The sequence below is a fragment of the Chinchilla lanigera genome, unplaced genomic scaffold, assembly GCF_000276665.1.
Source record: "Chinchilla lanigera isolate Chin_1 unplaced genomic scaffold, ChiLan1.0 scaffold00052, whole genome shotgun sequence".
Taxonomy (NCBI): domain Eukaryota; kingdom Metazoa; phylum Chordata; class Mammalia; order Rodentia; family Chinchillidae; genus Chinchilla; species Chinchilla lanigera.
Window position 1 is genome coordinate 3,657,986 of NW_004955453.1, and position 14,674 is coordinate 3,672,659.

General features: G+C 49.5%; 1 protein-coding gene across 6 annotated transcripts in view; it reads right to left on the reverse strand.

The window, feature by feature from the left end:
* Positions 1-14,674, reverse strand: part of Dis3l2 (DIS3 like 3'-5' exoribonuclease 2) — a 292,479-nt gene that overhangs the window by 99,242 nt on the left and 178,563 nt on the right. For all 6 annotated transcript variants that reach the window (XM_005395384.2, XM_005395381.2, XM_005395382.2 and 3 more), the window contains one exon: positions 12,441-12,520. In XM_005395384.2, the coding sequence (XP_005395441.1) occupies positions 12,441-12,520 (80 nt within the window). The remainder of the gene's footprint in view (positions 1-12,440; positions 12,521-14,674) is intronic.

Below are 14,674 nucleotides of genomic sequence, written 5' to 3' on the forward strand. Positions count from 1 at the left end.
AGGACAAGACAAGAAGCCTGCCCTCCAGCTCCCGCCCCGAGCTCCCGGGTCCGCAGTGCTGCGTTGTGCCATGCAGTGCGTGTGCTGGGTCACAGAGGCTTCCCAGATGCTTCCAGCTTTACCTTGGTGCCAGATGCTTGAGGATGCCTGCATGGTAGGTGCCAGATTATCTTGGCTTTAATGAGCAAGGAAACTGGAACCAATCAGTAGAGCTGGAAGCAGATGAACAGGCCAGAGTCCAAATTTGGTTTAACAAGGTGCACTGAGACATCCATGAAAAAAGAGAATTTCCAAAGCCCAGACCCCACAGAAATCCAGCTAGCAAGATTTGAATGGAACATAGGAATAAGACTTAGAGGGGTGGGGCCGGCTCTCTACTTAATCTTTCCACTTAGATCCTCTGTCCTCAAAGCAGGAACTCACTGGCAAGCATTCTAGTAGCCCACTTCCATGCCAGAGTCCTCTCTGACTATCCAGTTATTTGGATTTTTTTGAGTCAAGGTACAATCCAGTTATAAAAAAGATCATACACCAAGGACAATTAAAACTGTTCACTCAGCAATGCCCCACATGAATGGAGAGGACATGCACTTCCTTTGAGCTAACACATCTACAGAATTTTCCATTTTGCTTTCTGTTTGGAGGCCCTGCTACAAAAATATGGTTTGTCTGAAACCAAGTTCTTAGATCACCTGGGATTTGCCTGAGGTCGAAATGCCCTCTCACATAAGAGACTGCAAGAGGAAAAAGTCAGCGCTTCAAAACTGGGGTTAGAAATGACTGCAAGAGGGAGCAGAGCGCAGGAGGAGCAGCATCCGAAGCTGGGCATTGTGACGATGTCAGAGACAAAACCCAGAAACGGATCCAAGCAGAGAACTGCCCTGAAGTGGAATTTTTCTTTTACAACATCTACTGAAGAGTGATCAAGGTTCCTTTCTAAATACAGAGAACAGATCTTAAACAGAGTTTTTGGTTAACTTAAATGGTGCGTGATCTTATTTTTAAGCTTCATATGACATATGCTTCTAACAGCTAACAGATTAAACTTTCCTAATTCAGTCTGAGTTGCCTTTCACAGTACAGTGTTCCATTTTCAGGAAAGGCATCCCTTTGAAAAATGGCTTTTCAGGATCCAGCTCCTGGAGGAAGCAGGGAGAATGACCAACTACCTCCAAGCTAGAATACAGAAGCCTGCTTCCAGGGGTTTAGACTAATGTGCACTGTCTAAGACACAAAGCCCAGAAGGCTGGAAGAACTATCTCAAGATAAGTAGTTGGCAAGCTGAGAAGTCAAGTCAAGGGGAGAAGAATGGTAAGAAAAGTGGTCTGTACCTAGACAGCAAGCATGCGCCAGGCTGCTTGTAGTGACCAAAGACCATGGCCATCCCTTGCCATCCTTGGGGGACTGGATCTAGGACCCTCAGCCACCAAAGCCCATGGGTTCTTGAGTGCCTGGGATGAATGGCGTGGAGTCCGTATAAAACCCGTGCACATCCTCCCATATACTCTATACCGCATCCAGATCACTGTTGACATGTAAATGATGTCACTGCCATGTGGCTGTCATGTTGTTTTGCTCAGGGAGCAATGACAAGGAAAAAGGTCTGTACACATTCCGCAGAGATCTGAGTTTTAGAGAAACAGTATCTTATTCTGTGGTTGGCTGGATCACTATGTGAGGAAGCTGCCGATACTGAGGACAGCTGTATGGAAGCTGTGTATAATAAACTCACCCCGTGCCCCAGACCCTCCTTTCTGGCCTAGAAGCCCACCTTTCTACCCTGTGCTGACTGAGTCTGTGAGGGCTGAGGTGTGGTAAGATGCGCCGTGCAGTGCATGTGGTGGTGGTATCTTTCACGTGGCTGATGCAGCAGAGAAAGCCACAGATCGGGGCTCTTGTGGTGTATTTTGGGGGCAGTAGAGAGGCTGCCTATTGTCACAGACAGTTATTAAAGACATCTTCCGTGTTCTGGTTCAGTTTGTGAGCCATAGTATACATTCATACAGTCATCTTACATCTACCACTATCTTGCAACGTTTGTGAAGCTGACCTTTATATGCTTGATTTTTATGTTAGATCAATTAAGAATTAGAAAAATAAAAAAGCTTTTTTATTTACTCTTTCTTCAATGCTCTTCATTTCGTTATGTAGCTCTGAGGTTTTGACTTAAGGCATTTTCCTTTTCTCCGTGAAACTTCTTTTTAATATTTCTTTCAAGGCTATACTTTCAGGGATCATTTCTATAGTACGCTACTAGAGAAGTTTCTCTGATTGTGTAGGGTGCCAGAAACCACAAGGAGGAGGCATAAAAAAGATTTTTTTTTCTTGCAAGGCTGGTGAGGCACTGGCAACAAATTTCCTCATTTTTGTTTGACTGAGGAAGTCTTTATTTCTCCCTTACCTCTGAAGGCTAATTTTGCAGGGGTAGAATTGAGGCTGGTATGTCTTTCTGGGGAGGGCGCCCCCTCTGCTATTTACTGTGAGCAAGTGCAGGACACCCACGTTTCTGACAGACCAGTCCACTGAGGCTCTGGGAACTTGGTCACTGCACTTCAGCTTTTCCTACGCCACACCTGGGTGCCGGCAGCTCTGCTCCAGAACCCTCGCTCTGTAAGTACACTCCCTTTATTTGTCCACCTCTTCAACTGTGGGGGCAGTAGTGTACTTGTGTCTTCCTCTCTCTTATGGATCCAAGCAGACTTGTTGATTCTGCAGTGTGTTCAGGCTTTTGCTTACTGTCAGGATGGAGTGGAAATTCTAACTCATTACACATGGAAATGAAAACCGGAAGTCTAGACTGGGTCTTTAAAACTTTCTCCTCTCCTAGTATCAACATTCAAAGCTATATTTTCTCCTCCAAGTACTGCTTTAGCTGAATCTTAGAAATTTTAATGTTACATTCTCATTCTCATTCAAGTTGAACTATTTTCCAATTTTCCCTTTGAGTCATGGTTTATTTAAAGGTATACTGATAAACTGCCAAATATATAAGGATTTTCCAGATATATTTATAATAAAGGTATATTGGAGAGCTCCTAATTTAAGTAAAAATGAATCTATAATGATATTAGCACCAAAATATGCAAAGGAAATGAAAGCACTGACACGAGGTTCTCGTATTATACATCAAGTGATACATTCTTACTCGAAGGTAGTCTGTGTAAGTTAAAGGTAAATACTGTAAGTGAGAACCCAGAGCAGTGTGGCTCAAGGAGGGGCAATTCTGCGCCCAGGAGGACATCGGACAGGGGTGGGGACATTGCTGGTTATGACGTCTGGGACAGAGTGCAAGTGGCGTCAAGTGAATGGGTAGACGCTGTGCGTGCTGCTCAGTCCCCTTCAGTCCTCAGGGCGGTCCTCACACAAAGAATTACCTGGCCTAAAATGTCAGTAATGTCAAGGTTGAGAACTCTGTCTACAGCAACCACTAATGAAATAAAATAAAGAGATAGAACTAATGTGAAAATAGGTACTAAAATAAGTAATCAGAACACCAGGGGAAAATATGCAATTCAAAAGAAGAAGAAAAGGAAAAAAAGAGCAAGATGAAATAATAAGTGGCACAGTACGATAACAGACTCTGCCTAACTATTCCTGAAATGAAAATTAAGTATAAATAAGCCTAAAAATTCAAAGTACAAGGGAGAGGCAGACTGGATAAAGATGTCTATACGGAACACACTTCAACTCAAGCATGATGGCGCATGTCTGTAATCCCAGCTACTTGGGAGGCTGAGGCAGGAGAATTTCAAGTTTGTGGTCAGCCTAGGCAACTTACTAAGACACTGTCTCAACATTAAAAAAAAGTGTGTGGTACAGCTCAGTGGTAGATCACTTGCCTGGCATGTGTGAGGTTCTAGGTTCAACTTCTAGTGCTGCAAAAACAAAACCAACAAATCATACAATTTGCATATCAAGAAATAGGTTAAAAGTGAAAGGGAGCTGGGCATGATGGCACATGCCTATAATCCCAGCACTTGGGAGGCTGAGGCAGGAGGATCATTGAGAGTTCAAGGCCAGCCTGGGTTACAAAGTGAGCTCAAGGCCAGCCTGAACTGCACAGCAAGACCCTGTCTCAAAAAGACAAAAAAAAAAAAAAAAAAAAAAAAAAAAAAAAAAAAAAGAAAAAAAGTGAAAGGGACAGCTCACAAGTACATATGATACCGTTACCCACCTTGTCCACAACATCCCTTTAAAATTCAGTACTTTTTTTTAATTTTAAAGAAAGTGAAAGATAGAACGGCTGTAGTAGTTTCGAAGTTGATACTGGAGACAAAAGAGGCATATTTCACAGTGACCAAAAGTATGGCTTCTCAAGAAGATAAAACACTTCTGAACACATACACACTGTGAGCAGCAGAGCTTGACTTGAACACTGCAGTGAGCGCAACGTGCCAGGCTAATCAGCGGAGTCCACACCCCAGCAAGGGCGACCACTGCACCTCGCACAGCTAAGGACAGAGCGTGTGGACAGGTTCCAAGGAAGACACAGAGCACTGGGCCAGCAGTACTTGGCAGCTGTGTGACGCCACTGCCACTGCACTCCACAAGAAACAGGCTTTCTTTTGAAGGACATGCGTCATATTTTCTAAGAAAAAGCCATTCTGAGTCACAAAACAAGTTCTAGCGCACTTAAAAGGAATGCAGTAGTATATTCTCTAATCATAATGGAATTAAATCAACACTTACTCAATTTGGAGATGGAAAGGATATGGGCAGGAGAAAAATGACAAGATGAAATCATGGCACATGGTGGCGCAGGCCTGTAATCCCAGCACTCAGGAGGCTGAGGCAGGAGGGTCACCATGAGTTTGAGGCCAGCCTGGCTTACACAGTGAATTCAAGGTCAGCCTGGATATACAGGAAGACCAGGTCTCAAGAAAATCTAAAGGAAATAATCAAGCAATCAATCATGGCCCAGGTTGCCGAGGGAAGCTAGCAGCACGAGAAGAGCAAGCAGTGTGGGTCAGGCAGGAGACTTGCAGGAGTACTTGCTGGGGAAGGAGTGGGCCACTTCATCAGCTGAAGGAACAGACAGGACGGAAACACCTTCCTCCTGGGATCATGGAGACATGCCATTGGGTGGAAAGACGAATGAAGCAAGGGCAGCTGCGCACAGAAGGAGAAAGCAGGTGAGGCACAGTGAACAGAAGGGAAAGACCACAGAGGCCTGGAGCAGCAAACCGTGTCACGCATAGGAGCACCCGGAGTGGCTGGATGTGTGCGTGTGTATGCATGCGCACACATACATGTGTGCAGCTAATAGTGCTGGGAAGTAGGGAAGTAAGGCACGGAGCTGAGGACCTCAGCCTTTTATTTATTTATTTATTTTTTTCTTTTTGAGACAGGGTTTTACTATGCAGTTAGGCTGACCTTGAACTCACTTTATAGCCCGGACTGGCTTCAAACTTGCAGCAATCCTTCTACCTCAGCCCTTCCAGTGCTGGGATTACAGGTATGTGCCACCACACCATCAGGACCTCAGTATTAACAGGCTTTGGTGACAAAGTTCTGCTAAAAGAAATACTGGCCTGACTGTAGGTATAGGCAGATTTTCCAGCAGGAGGATGGTGTGCCTGGTCCTGTGTGTGCAGTAGGGAAAAGGAAAGGCAACCAGGCAGCAATGAGAGAGGAAGGAACTACATCAAAGGCCACAGTAACAGTCCTGAGAGGAAAAGGAATCCAATGTGAGTCCAGGATTGCTTTTTAAAAAGCTTTGGCATGGCCAGGCATGGTGGTACACACCTGTAATCTCAGCACTTAGAAGGCTGAGGCAGGAAGATTGCTGTGAGTTTGAGGCCAGCCTGGGCTACAAAGTGAGTTCAAGGCCAGTGGAATTGCATAGTGAGACCCTATCTCAAGGAAAAAAAAAAATTAAAAAAAGAAAGCTTTGGCGGGTGATGCTTTTATGAAAGCAGGGGACGGAGGGGACCCTGTCCCATAGCCCTCCCTGGTCTCCCTCTAGCAGACCCAAAGCTGGATCTGGGAGCCTCTGCCTCACATGCAGGAGGCTGAGAACAGGAAGATCTCACCCTCACCCAGGCTCCAGGGGACTGTAGCCCAGCACACCTGAGCAGCGTGCATGCTGCCTGGTCTGGCAGGGTTCTGGTCACCCCTCCGGCCCCTGCCCGCCTCCCCAGCCCCTCAGCAGCAGTTTAGTTCCCTCGTCACAGAGAGCAGACCCTGTCAGCGCGTACACTCATGGTGGTGGCCCATTCCTTGTGTCTTACCACTCCGTCCCAAAGGATCACACACTTTTGTCCTCTCTCCATTTAGGCTCTGGATTCACCCCTCACCTTCAAGACCAACTTGCAAAACAACCAAATTCTCTCCTATATTTTCAACTCCTCCTTCTCTGTCATTTCCTAGCTCTTAACACAGAAACGTGTCCAATCTGCATCTTAAGAAAACAGCCACCTTTGCTCTGTGCTCCCTACCTCTCTACTTCCGCCGCCTCTCGGGAATGGAGCCTGCATGCAGTTTCCACTTGCTGACTTTGGTCTCTTCACCCACCTCCTCTGCCTAGCTGCCCTCCTCTGAGCCACTGACACTGGGTCCACCATGTCTCCCCTGCTGACCCAGCAACAAGCAGGGCTCTTCGCCCTGACATGCCCAGGGCTGCTGGCACGGGTCCTCTGTTCTCTGCTGTGCTCCTGGGTGACCTTTGCAGCCCCTGCCCTCCTCTTCCTCGGGCCATAGCCTGCTCTCCAGCCTCTGGGCCGGCCTCCTCGGAGGCTGCCTTCTCCCTCACCTCTCCCAGACCAGCATCAGTGACTCACGAACTCCATGGCCAGCACTGACTTTCACTTGTCCCCTGGTTACTTCCTCCCAACAGCTCTCAGGCATGCAGAGTCAACACGCTCTTAGCTGAGCTGCTATTTTTCCCAGCGAACCCATGTTTCCTCTTGCATGGCATTACTTTCCAGCAGTGTTTACCCCAGAAACCACGTGGTGTTTGACATTTTCCCCTGCCTTCAATGTCCAAAAGCTTAGGCATTCACTCATCTCACTCTGCCAGTCATTCGACAAGCATTTCATGGGTGCCACCTATGTGACACTCAGAGCTCTGAGCACAGAGGGTTCAACTGTGGGCAGAACAATGTCCCTTCCCATAAAGGCTGGGGTTGGGGGGCTCAAGGCAGACTGGCTGGGAGAATGACTGAGAAAGCCTCTGAGAAGATGATACAGTGAGAGACTGGCCGCCCCAGGTTGAGGGAACTGAGAACAAAGTGGGGAACAGTGGCTGCTGCTGGCAGAGCAGAAAGGAAGAGTCCTGAGGTTGGGGGCACACAGCAATACCAGGAGTGCGGAGGGCCCGCGGCATTAGAAGAGGAAATTTCAGGGAGGAGGAACAGATGAGAGCCAAGGCTGCCCTGATGTCTGGGGACGCAAGGTGAGGGCTCCTGAGATGCCCGGTTTTCCTGGCTCTTCAGGTCTCGGAGCAGAGTACAGGTCCTTGAGCCATGGTGGGGCTGGGAAGGCTCTGGAGAACAAAGAACACTGATGTCTGCACACTGAGAGGAGGGAGCAGAGTAGGGGGACCGATCAGGCCTTTGCGTGACTGGCACACGGGTGGCCTTCCTGCGGGGTGGGGGCAGAACCCGGCAGGAAGTCTCTGCCCAGCATTCTAAGGTAGAAGCTGCAGGGCTCCGTGGTCTCCTTTGCTTCCCTTTAGCAGGTCAGAGATTCCAGCTCTGCCCTGTCCTCTATAAAACAGCCACTCTCGGCCTCCACGGCACACAGGGGCGAAGGCCCCTCCACTCCTGCTTCCTCCCTGCCTCATCGGGTGATTGGCCACAGCAAGTCAGTCTTGGCAGGTGGCACACCCTCCATGGTGAAGCTAAGGAGTCAGGGATTCTAGGAAACCCTAGAGGGCACCACTGTGAGCCGTGGTCTACTCCCTCGCTGCACAGGCCCCTGGCACAGAGCCACCTGTCAGCCCCTCAGGGAAGGGGAGGCTGAGCAGCTGAGGAGGTGACAGGGTGGCCCACACGGGAAACAGGTACCTACCTGTGTGAGCAGAGTGGGAGCCGCACTCCCAAGGCCCTCAGGTGGGCTCTGTCTTCTCCGCAGGAGAGGGTGCACTGCCTTTTCCTGCGGGTGAGGACGGGGTGTGGGCAGGCAGGCACTGGGCAGAGGCTAGGCCCGCTTGGCTGGGGCCTCATGGATAGAGATGAAAGCACCAGGAGAGACAAGAGGGATGTGACCAGGCGTATCCAGCCAGCATTCCACCAAGACCCCTGCTAAACTGTGCACAAGGTATAAATTCCAACTTCTAGAAAGTCTCCTAGATCAGTGGATTAGGATTTGTCCATTTATTTCTCCTTGTTCATTCATCATTCATCCACTCTACTGCAGCAGCATTTAGTATCTCCACAAGATTGTGCAACTATCAACCATCTAATTCAGAATGCCTCATCAGCCCACACAGAAACCCAAACCCATTAGCAGCCACTCCCCTTTCCCATGCATTCGTTCTTAGGTCCCAACTAGCAAAACCCCAACATGTTCAATGGCAGACCACACCCCAGAGAGCAGAAGAGAGAAGCAAGATGCTGGAGAAGTGGGCTCCAATTTCCTACAGGACTGCTAGGAGTCTGCATCAACTAAAAGCTGAACAAAGGTTGGGACTTTCCTGGCTGACAACTTCCGCTGTGAGAGGAGGGCTAAGCAATAATGCTTGTTCACTTGAACAGCATGGCTACCTTTATCCTGGCCTAAAGGCTGCTGGGTAAGGAGGAACTGGTTAGCTGGGATGATGTGACTCAGAGGATACACAACCACGGTTCTCTAATATCAGGAGGGTTCCACATGAAACACTAGGCTTACACCAGAGGGTCCTCACAAGCACAAATGGGGTGAATGGTAGAAAATCACAGGAGGACAGTAGTATTTCAGATCACTCCAGGCTAGGATTTCTTTTTTTTTTTGGTTTTTCTCCGGTAGTGGGAACCCAACTCACGACCTTGCGCTTGCCAGGCAGGTGCTTTGCCGCAGAGCTAAATCCCAAGCCCCTAGGATTTCTTAAGAGTCATTCAACTTCAAGGCAGAAATGGGCTGCCTTTCAGGTGGAAGGTTCAAGTGCAATCTGAATACTTAATAAGTGGGCGCTGCAGAGGTGATTAGAGAACCAGAGGGTGACGTGACCACTGTGGCATCTGCGCTCTGCAGCGGTGAGGTCAGCTGTAAGAGGTGTTGTAGCGATCCTGTAACAATCTTAAAACCCCGAGCTGTGGGAGTTACCCTCTTCACTTCTCATTCTAACACCACTCTTTCACGAGGCATCATCGTGCAGAAGTGAAAGTCCCTGCGGCGCTGGGTGGTGCTCATGAGTGTCCTTCCTCCCAAGTGCGGTCAGGGAGAATCAGGTCGGGTGACAGGGGGATCATGTCCAAAGCTGAGTATGGTCGACTGGTGAGCGGGGGTCACTGTGTCTCACGGACTCGATAGTCTACACCTTGCACCTGGCGGGGTGGGCACAGGTGCGGTCCCGGGAGAGAGAGCACAGGGCCTCTACAGAAAGGGGTGCAAGGACCAGATGTGCAGAAAAGATCCATCACAGAATAGTCATTCAGGTGACTTCAGTGTGACAGACTGAGTATAACTTTTATACAGTATTTTCTCTAAATAAACACAGCTATCGATGTAAGCATGCCCAGAAAACATGATTTGCTTTTTGAAACACTAAACAGTTTTTTCCCCTAAGCAAGAACTGACACAAACTGGTAACTAACGGAACCTGAGCTTAGCCAACCTTGCCCCAGTCCAATCTGGAATTGACTTTTCACTTTTCATCTCCCTGGATAAACGGCCCTGGCAGAAGTTGCTGTCACAAAGGCCAAGTGTAGAAGTGCCACCATAAAAACGCTTGACTGACCACCTCGGGCCTTTTCCGAGTCTGCCCTGGCTTCCTTCCCCTGTCCTCTGGCTGCAGCCCTGCCAAGTGAACAGATGTCAGCTGCCCCCTGGGAATGGAGAAAAAATTGAGCAGATGGAAGGTGTCTGATCACCTGGTGCCATGGGCTACTGGGCAGCCTGTGATTTCTGGCACCTCATAATTTTTTTATTACAATTTTTTTTCATTATAAAGCTATTATTACCACATTATAAAAATTTGGAAAGTACAGAAAAATCACTTACAATCCCATCTGCCTAATAAAAGCACTGCTCCTATAATTCTAGCACTCAGGAGGCTGAGGCAGGGGGATTGCCATGAGTTCAAGGCCAGCCAGGGCTACAAAGTGAGTTCAAGGGCAGCCCAAGCTACACAGCAAGAACCTGTCTCCAGAAAATAAAACAGAACAAAAAAGAAAACCCAAATGAATGAATGAATATAATCATTATTTGCATTTTGGCTAGTTCTTCCTCACAGTTCCCTTGCATATGGTTATATGACCATATCTATTTAACTTGTTTATTTCCGACTTCCTCGGAAGAGGATTTGCAGCACTCACGCAAACGTACATTACCAGACACCCAATCTGTCCACACACGCTCTTCCCAACCCAGCGTGGCCACCGGCCTTCCTGATTTCTAACCTGCAGGCTCCATCTCCCACCCTCAGTCTGAAACCTCGGCACCGTGTTGGGCTCCCCTCCCCCTGCTCTGATACGGCTCGGTTCTCTCACATCGGTCCACCCCACCCTGCATCTCCAGGCCAGGGTCCCAGGCCTAAATGAGTCCACAGTTTCGCTGACTCATTCTCCTGCCTCTACTTCCACTTATTTTCTTTCATTTTGCACTGCTAAATTATTTTCCTCTATCTGGACGGCCAGACAATCTTTACACGGCTTTCTGCTGTCTGACAAATACAGAACATCCCTTGGTCTATGAGTTCCCCCAATCTACCCTGTGCCCTAGACACAAGCCACTGTGTTTAGAGCAGGTGGAGGACGTGTGCTGGCTCCCTGGTCCAGGCCAGCGGAGCACGGATGCAGCAGCTATTTGTAAGCACCTGCCTACTAACAGTGCCGAGCTGGGACCTGGGAGGGCAGGGCAGTCCCCAGCCACCTGGCTGTCTGCGCTCTTGGCACACTGGGGTTGGGGCAGGGGTGGGGGGTCCACACACAAGGCCCCTGCCTGAGTCTTGACACAGCATGGGGGCTTAGGACATAAGAAATTGAGCTGGCAGTTGCTTTTGTAAACGGCTGCTCTGATTTTGAATTGTAAAAATAAGTAACTTCGGGGCAGGGGATTTAGTTCAGCGGCAAAGCGCCTGCCTGGTAAGTGCAAGGTCGTGAGTTTGGTTCCCGGTACCGGAGAAAAACCAAAAAAAAAAAAAAAAGTAACTTCTCTAAAATTTCTGTGGGAACCCCCCACTTCTGCTGTATATTCCTTCTACTTTTCCAAGTTACTAAGCTGAGCAGTCTTGCCCACAGTTTAATGGAGGGGGAAAGAAGGAGACAGGCATGCTCGCTGGCAGTGCTGTGCCCAGCCTCCCCTGTGTCTCCCTCCCGAGCGTCACCACCTGTCACAGGAGAGAGGCGGGGGCCAGGGTGCTCTGCAGAGGGCATCGCGGCTGGGGCAGACAGAAGTCACAAGTGCCAGATACCTGTCACGGGCAAACTATCAGCGGCAGCTCAGTGCCAAGGCTGTTTTAGAGAATGACCAGAGCCACGGGCATCATGCTAAAGAAGGGCAAGAAACAGCTGGAGACTATGGGCAGCACATCTGGGGCACAATGAAGGGATGGGTGGGGTGTCCCCTTCTTCTGCCCTGTATGCCTTTCCTGCCCCCTCTTCCCCCTGTCCCGGGGACTGAACCCAAGGCCTTCTTACTGAACTACAGCCTTTCTTATTCTGTATTTTTGTCCTGCTAAGCTGCCCAGGTTGGGTTCAAATTTGCAATCCTCCCGCCTCAGCCTCTCAGGCTCTGGGATTACAGGTGTGCACCACCACACTCACACTTTTACTTTGAGAGTCAGCTGCTGCTCTCCCTTCCTCCTCCTTTGGTTGTCAAAGACTACAGGCCTTAATCTTGCTTCTTCCTGCCTGGTAATATCCCAAAGAATAGTAAAAGAACACTAAGAGCTTGCCTTTCACAAGGTGCAGAGTGGACAAGCACTGCCGGGACTGGCTGGACAGGCACCTCCTGCTGCCCAGGGCAGAGCTGTCTTGCAGGGAGACCCTCAGCCCCCCGGCTACCCAGACGGCTTGTAGGCTCTGCATTTCCATTGCTCCTTCCGGAGCCACCCAAAGGCCCAAGGCCTGTAAGGGACTCCTCTGTCCTTACTCTCCAGCCCAAGAGGAGTCGAAGTGACAGACTGTTCTCATCCCCACCTTTGCCAAAGCCCCACAGGAGCACGACCTGAGGTCCCCACACCTGTGCAGGCTCAGAGGCCATGGCCAGCTGAGGGACCAGGTAAACCCAACACCACAGAGCACGCTGCTGTGGAGCGCACAGGCTGCCCATCCCAGGACAGCAGGAATGGTCCACCCTACCATCAGCAAGTGGCCGGCAGGAGAGGGCATCATCGAGGTCCCGGGCGGAAGATGGGTCAATGGTGAAGACACAGTCTTTCCTAGGAGAGACAGAAGAGGCAGTTAACAGAGGCACACGCTGACAGCAGCGTTCATGTCACGAAGAGCAGCATTAAAACAAGGAGACTGGGCGCATGTGCTGTGAGCAGAGAGAAAAGTAGCGTGGCGACCTCCTCCCCGAAGGGAGCAATGGGAGACACGGCATGAAGCTGGGAGAGGCCAGGGCGGGTGCCTGCCCTCCTCTGTAAACTGAATGAGAACTGTGTGCAGAGGAGTCACGGCAATCCTGCCTCAGCCTCCCAAGTGCTGGGGTTACAGGTGCATACCACCATGCATGGCAAACTAAGTATTTCAAGGAGAGTCACACACAACATGGGGAATATAAAGGCTGGAGTCTCAGGACATCCAGCAATATTTGTGTTCCACTGTATAAAAGAGGATGTAAGCAAAAATGCCAGAGGAAAAATAGCAAGGGCCCTGGAAAGTGGGCTTCTGGGCTGCGTCCCGTGCCTGGTACGGGTGTGCTGAGGCTGTGTGCTGCTGAACGAATGCATGGAGATGAAGGGGAAGAGCCCCAGGGGGGAAAGCCACAGCAGCGGGCTCTAAGGTGCTGGAAACCTTGAACTTGGTTCACAAGGTGAGGAAGGACCTGTGTGCTCCTTGCTCTTTTCTTGCCCCACACAACCTGGGCAGACGGTTCACACACCCTGAGTACACCACAGATACTTGAGGAGCTGAACCCAACATCCGATGGGCTGCAGGAATGTCTGGATCCTCCTTTGACCAACTGACATCATCAGAGGCTGGAGAATGCTTCTCCAAGGCAAAACCAAAATGAACACTGTGAGCCTGCTGGGACGGAAGCTGGTTTACCGATTTATGTGCCTGTGAGTGCTCCTATAGATACAGTGAGTGAATGACATGAATGAATGGACAAACGAATGAATGATAATACCCACAAGGACACTGCCAGTCGAGGTTCCTTGCGAGGATCTGCAGCTGTTTTCTAAGGAAACTCCTAGACCAGGAGTTCTGTACTACTCTGTTTATGTTATCTGCTCTTCAACCAGAAGCATGGAAGTATAACAATCTGAATCTGACACACTGTGCCCAGGAGGGCTTGCCTGCTGAGGAGGCAGATTCCTGCACAGGGTTGGCAAATGGCTCATACACCAGATCTGCCTGCCATCTGATTTAGAATGGCTGTAGCCTAAGGCCAGCTTTTGCATTTGTTTAATGGTTGAAAAAAAAAATAAAAGAAAAATATTTCATGACACACAAAATTGTATGAAATTTAAGTTTCGCTATCCATAAAGAAAGCTTGGCTGGAACCTAGCCATGCCTTTCTGATGTGACGACAGAGTGGCTAGCTGTGACAGGGTCAGTGTACTCAAAACCTGTCCCGTGAAGGGCTGGAAGAGAGATCAGTGGAACAGCAAGTACTAAGTACTGTACAATCGAAGCTCTGGGTCCAGCCCTCAGCACCAGAAAACAAATGTGTTATGTGTCCTGTAATAGAAAGCTTGCTGACCCATTTTAAATCAGTGTTTCCTAATGTGCTAAGTGTTTTAATTTGGTTTTTTTTTTTTTTTTTCTTCTTTTTTTTGGGGTCTTTTTGAGACAGGTTCTTGCAATGTGGTACAGGTTGGCCAGAGGGCTCCCAACACGGCTCCACACTGCAGCCGCAGCTCCAAACTTGTTCTTGCACCAAGGCAAGCTAGGAGAACTGAGGATGTGGCAGTGAGTGACCCCGACAGGCCCCAGTCATCAGTGCTGAGAGCCAGCAGTTTAACCGGTTGTCATCACCGTGTGTGGAGCAGGAGGGCTCCTCCTGGTCTCCCACTGCCGGCCTTGGCCCTTGGGAGCCTGGCCCTGGGGGCCGGGCTGGGCTGGAGGTCAGGTGGTACTGTCAGGCTGGCTATTGTACACTGTTGCCATGCTTGGGATGTTGCTGGCTCCTTTTCTGGAAGGCTCTGGGCTCATAACCTGCAGGGAGCAGCCTGGCCTGCCAGAGTTTAGAACCTGTGAGACCAAATATTGAAAGAGTTCCGCAACAATGGTTAGAAAGAAGCTAACTCTGACCCACAGAAAACAAAGTGCCAGGTGGGGAGGCAGGGGACGACACTCCAGTTCATGAGGTTGCAGAATTACAGTGTTATGTAACCAAGCCTCTGAAGGCACGTGACCAAAGGGCT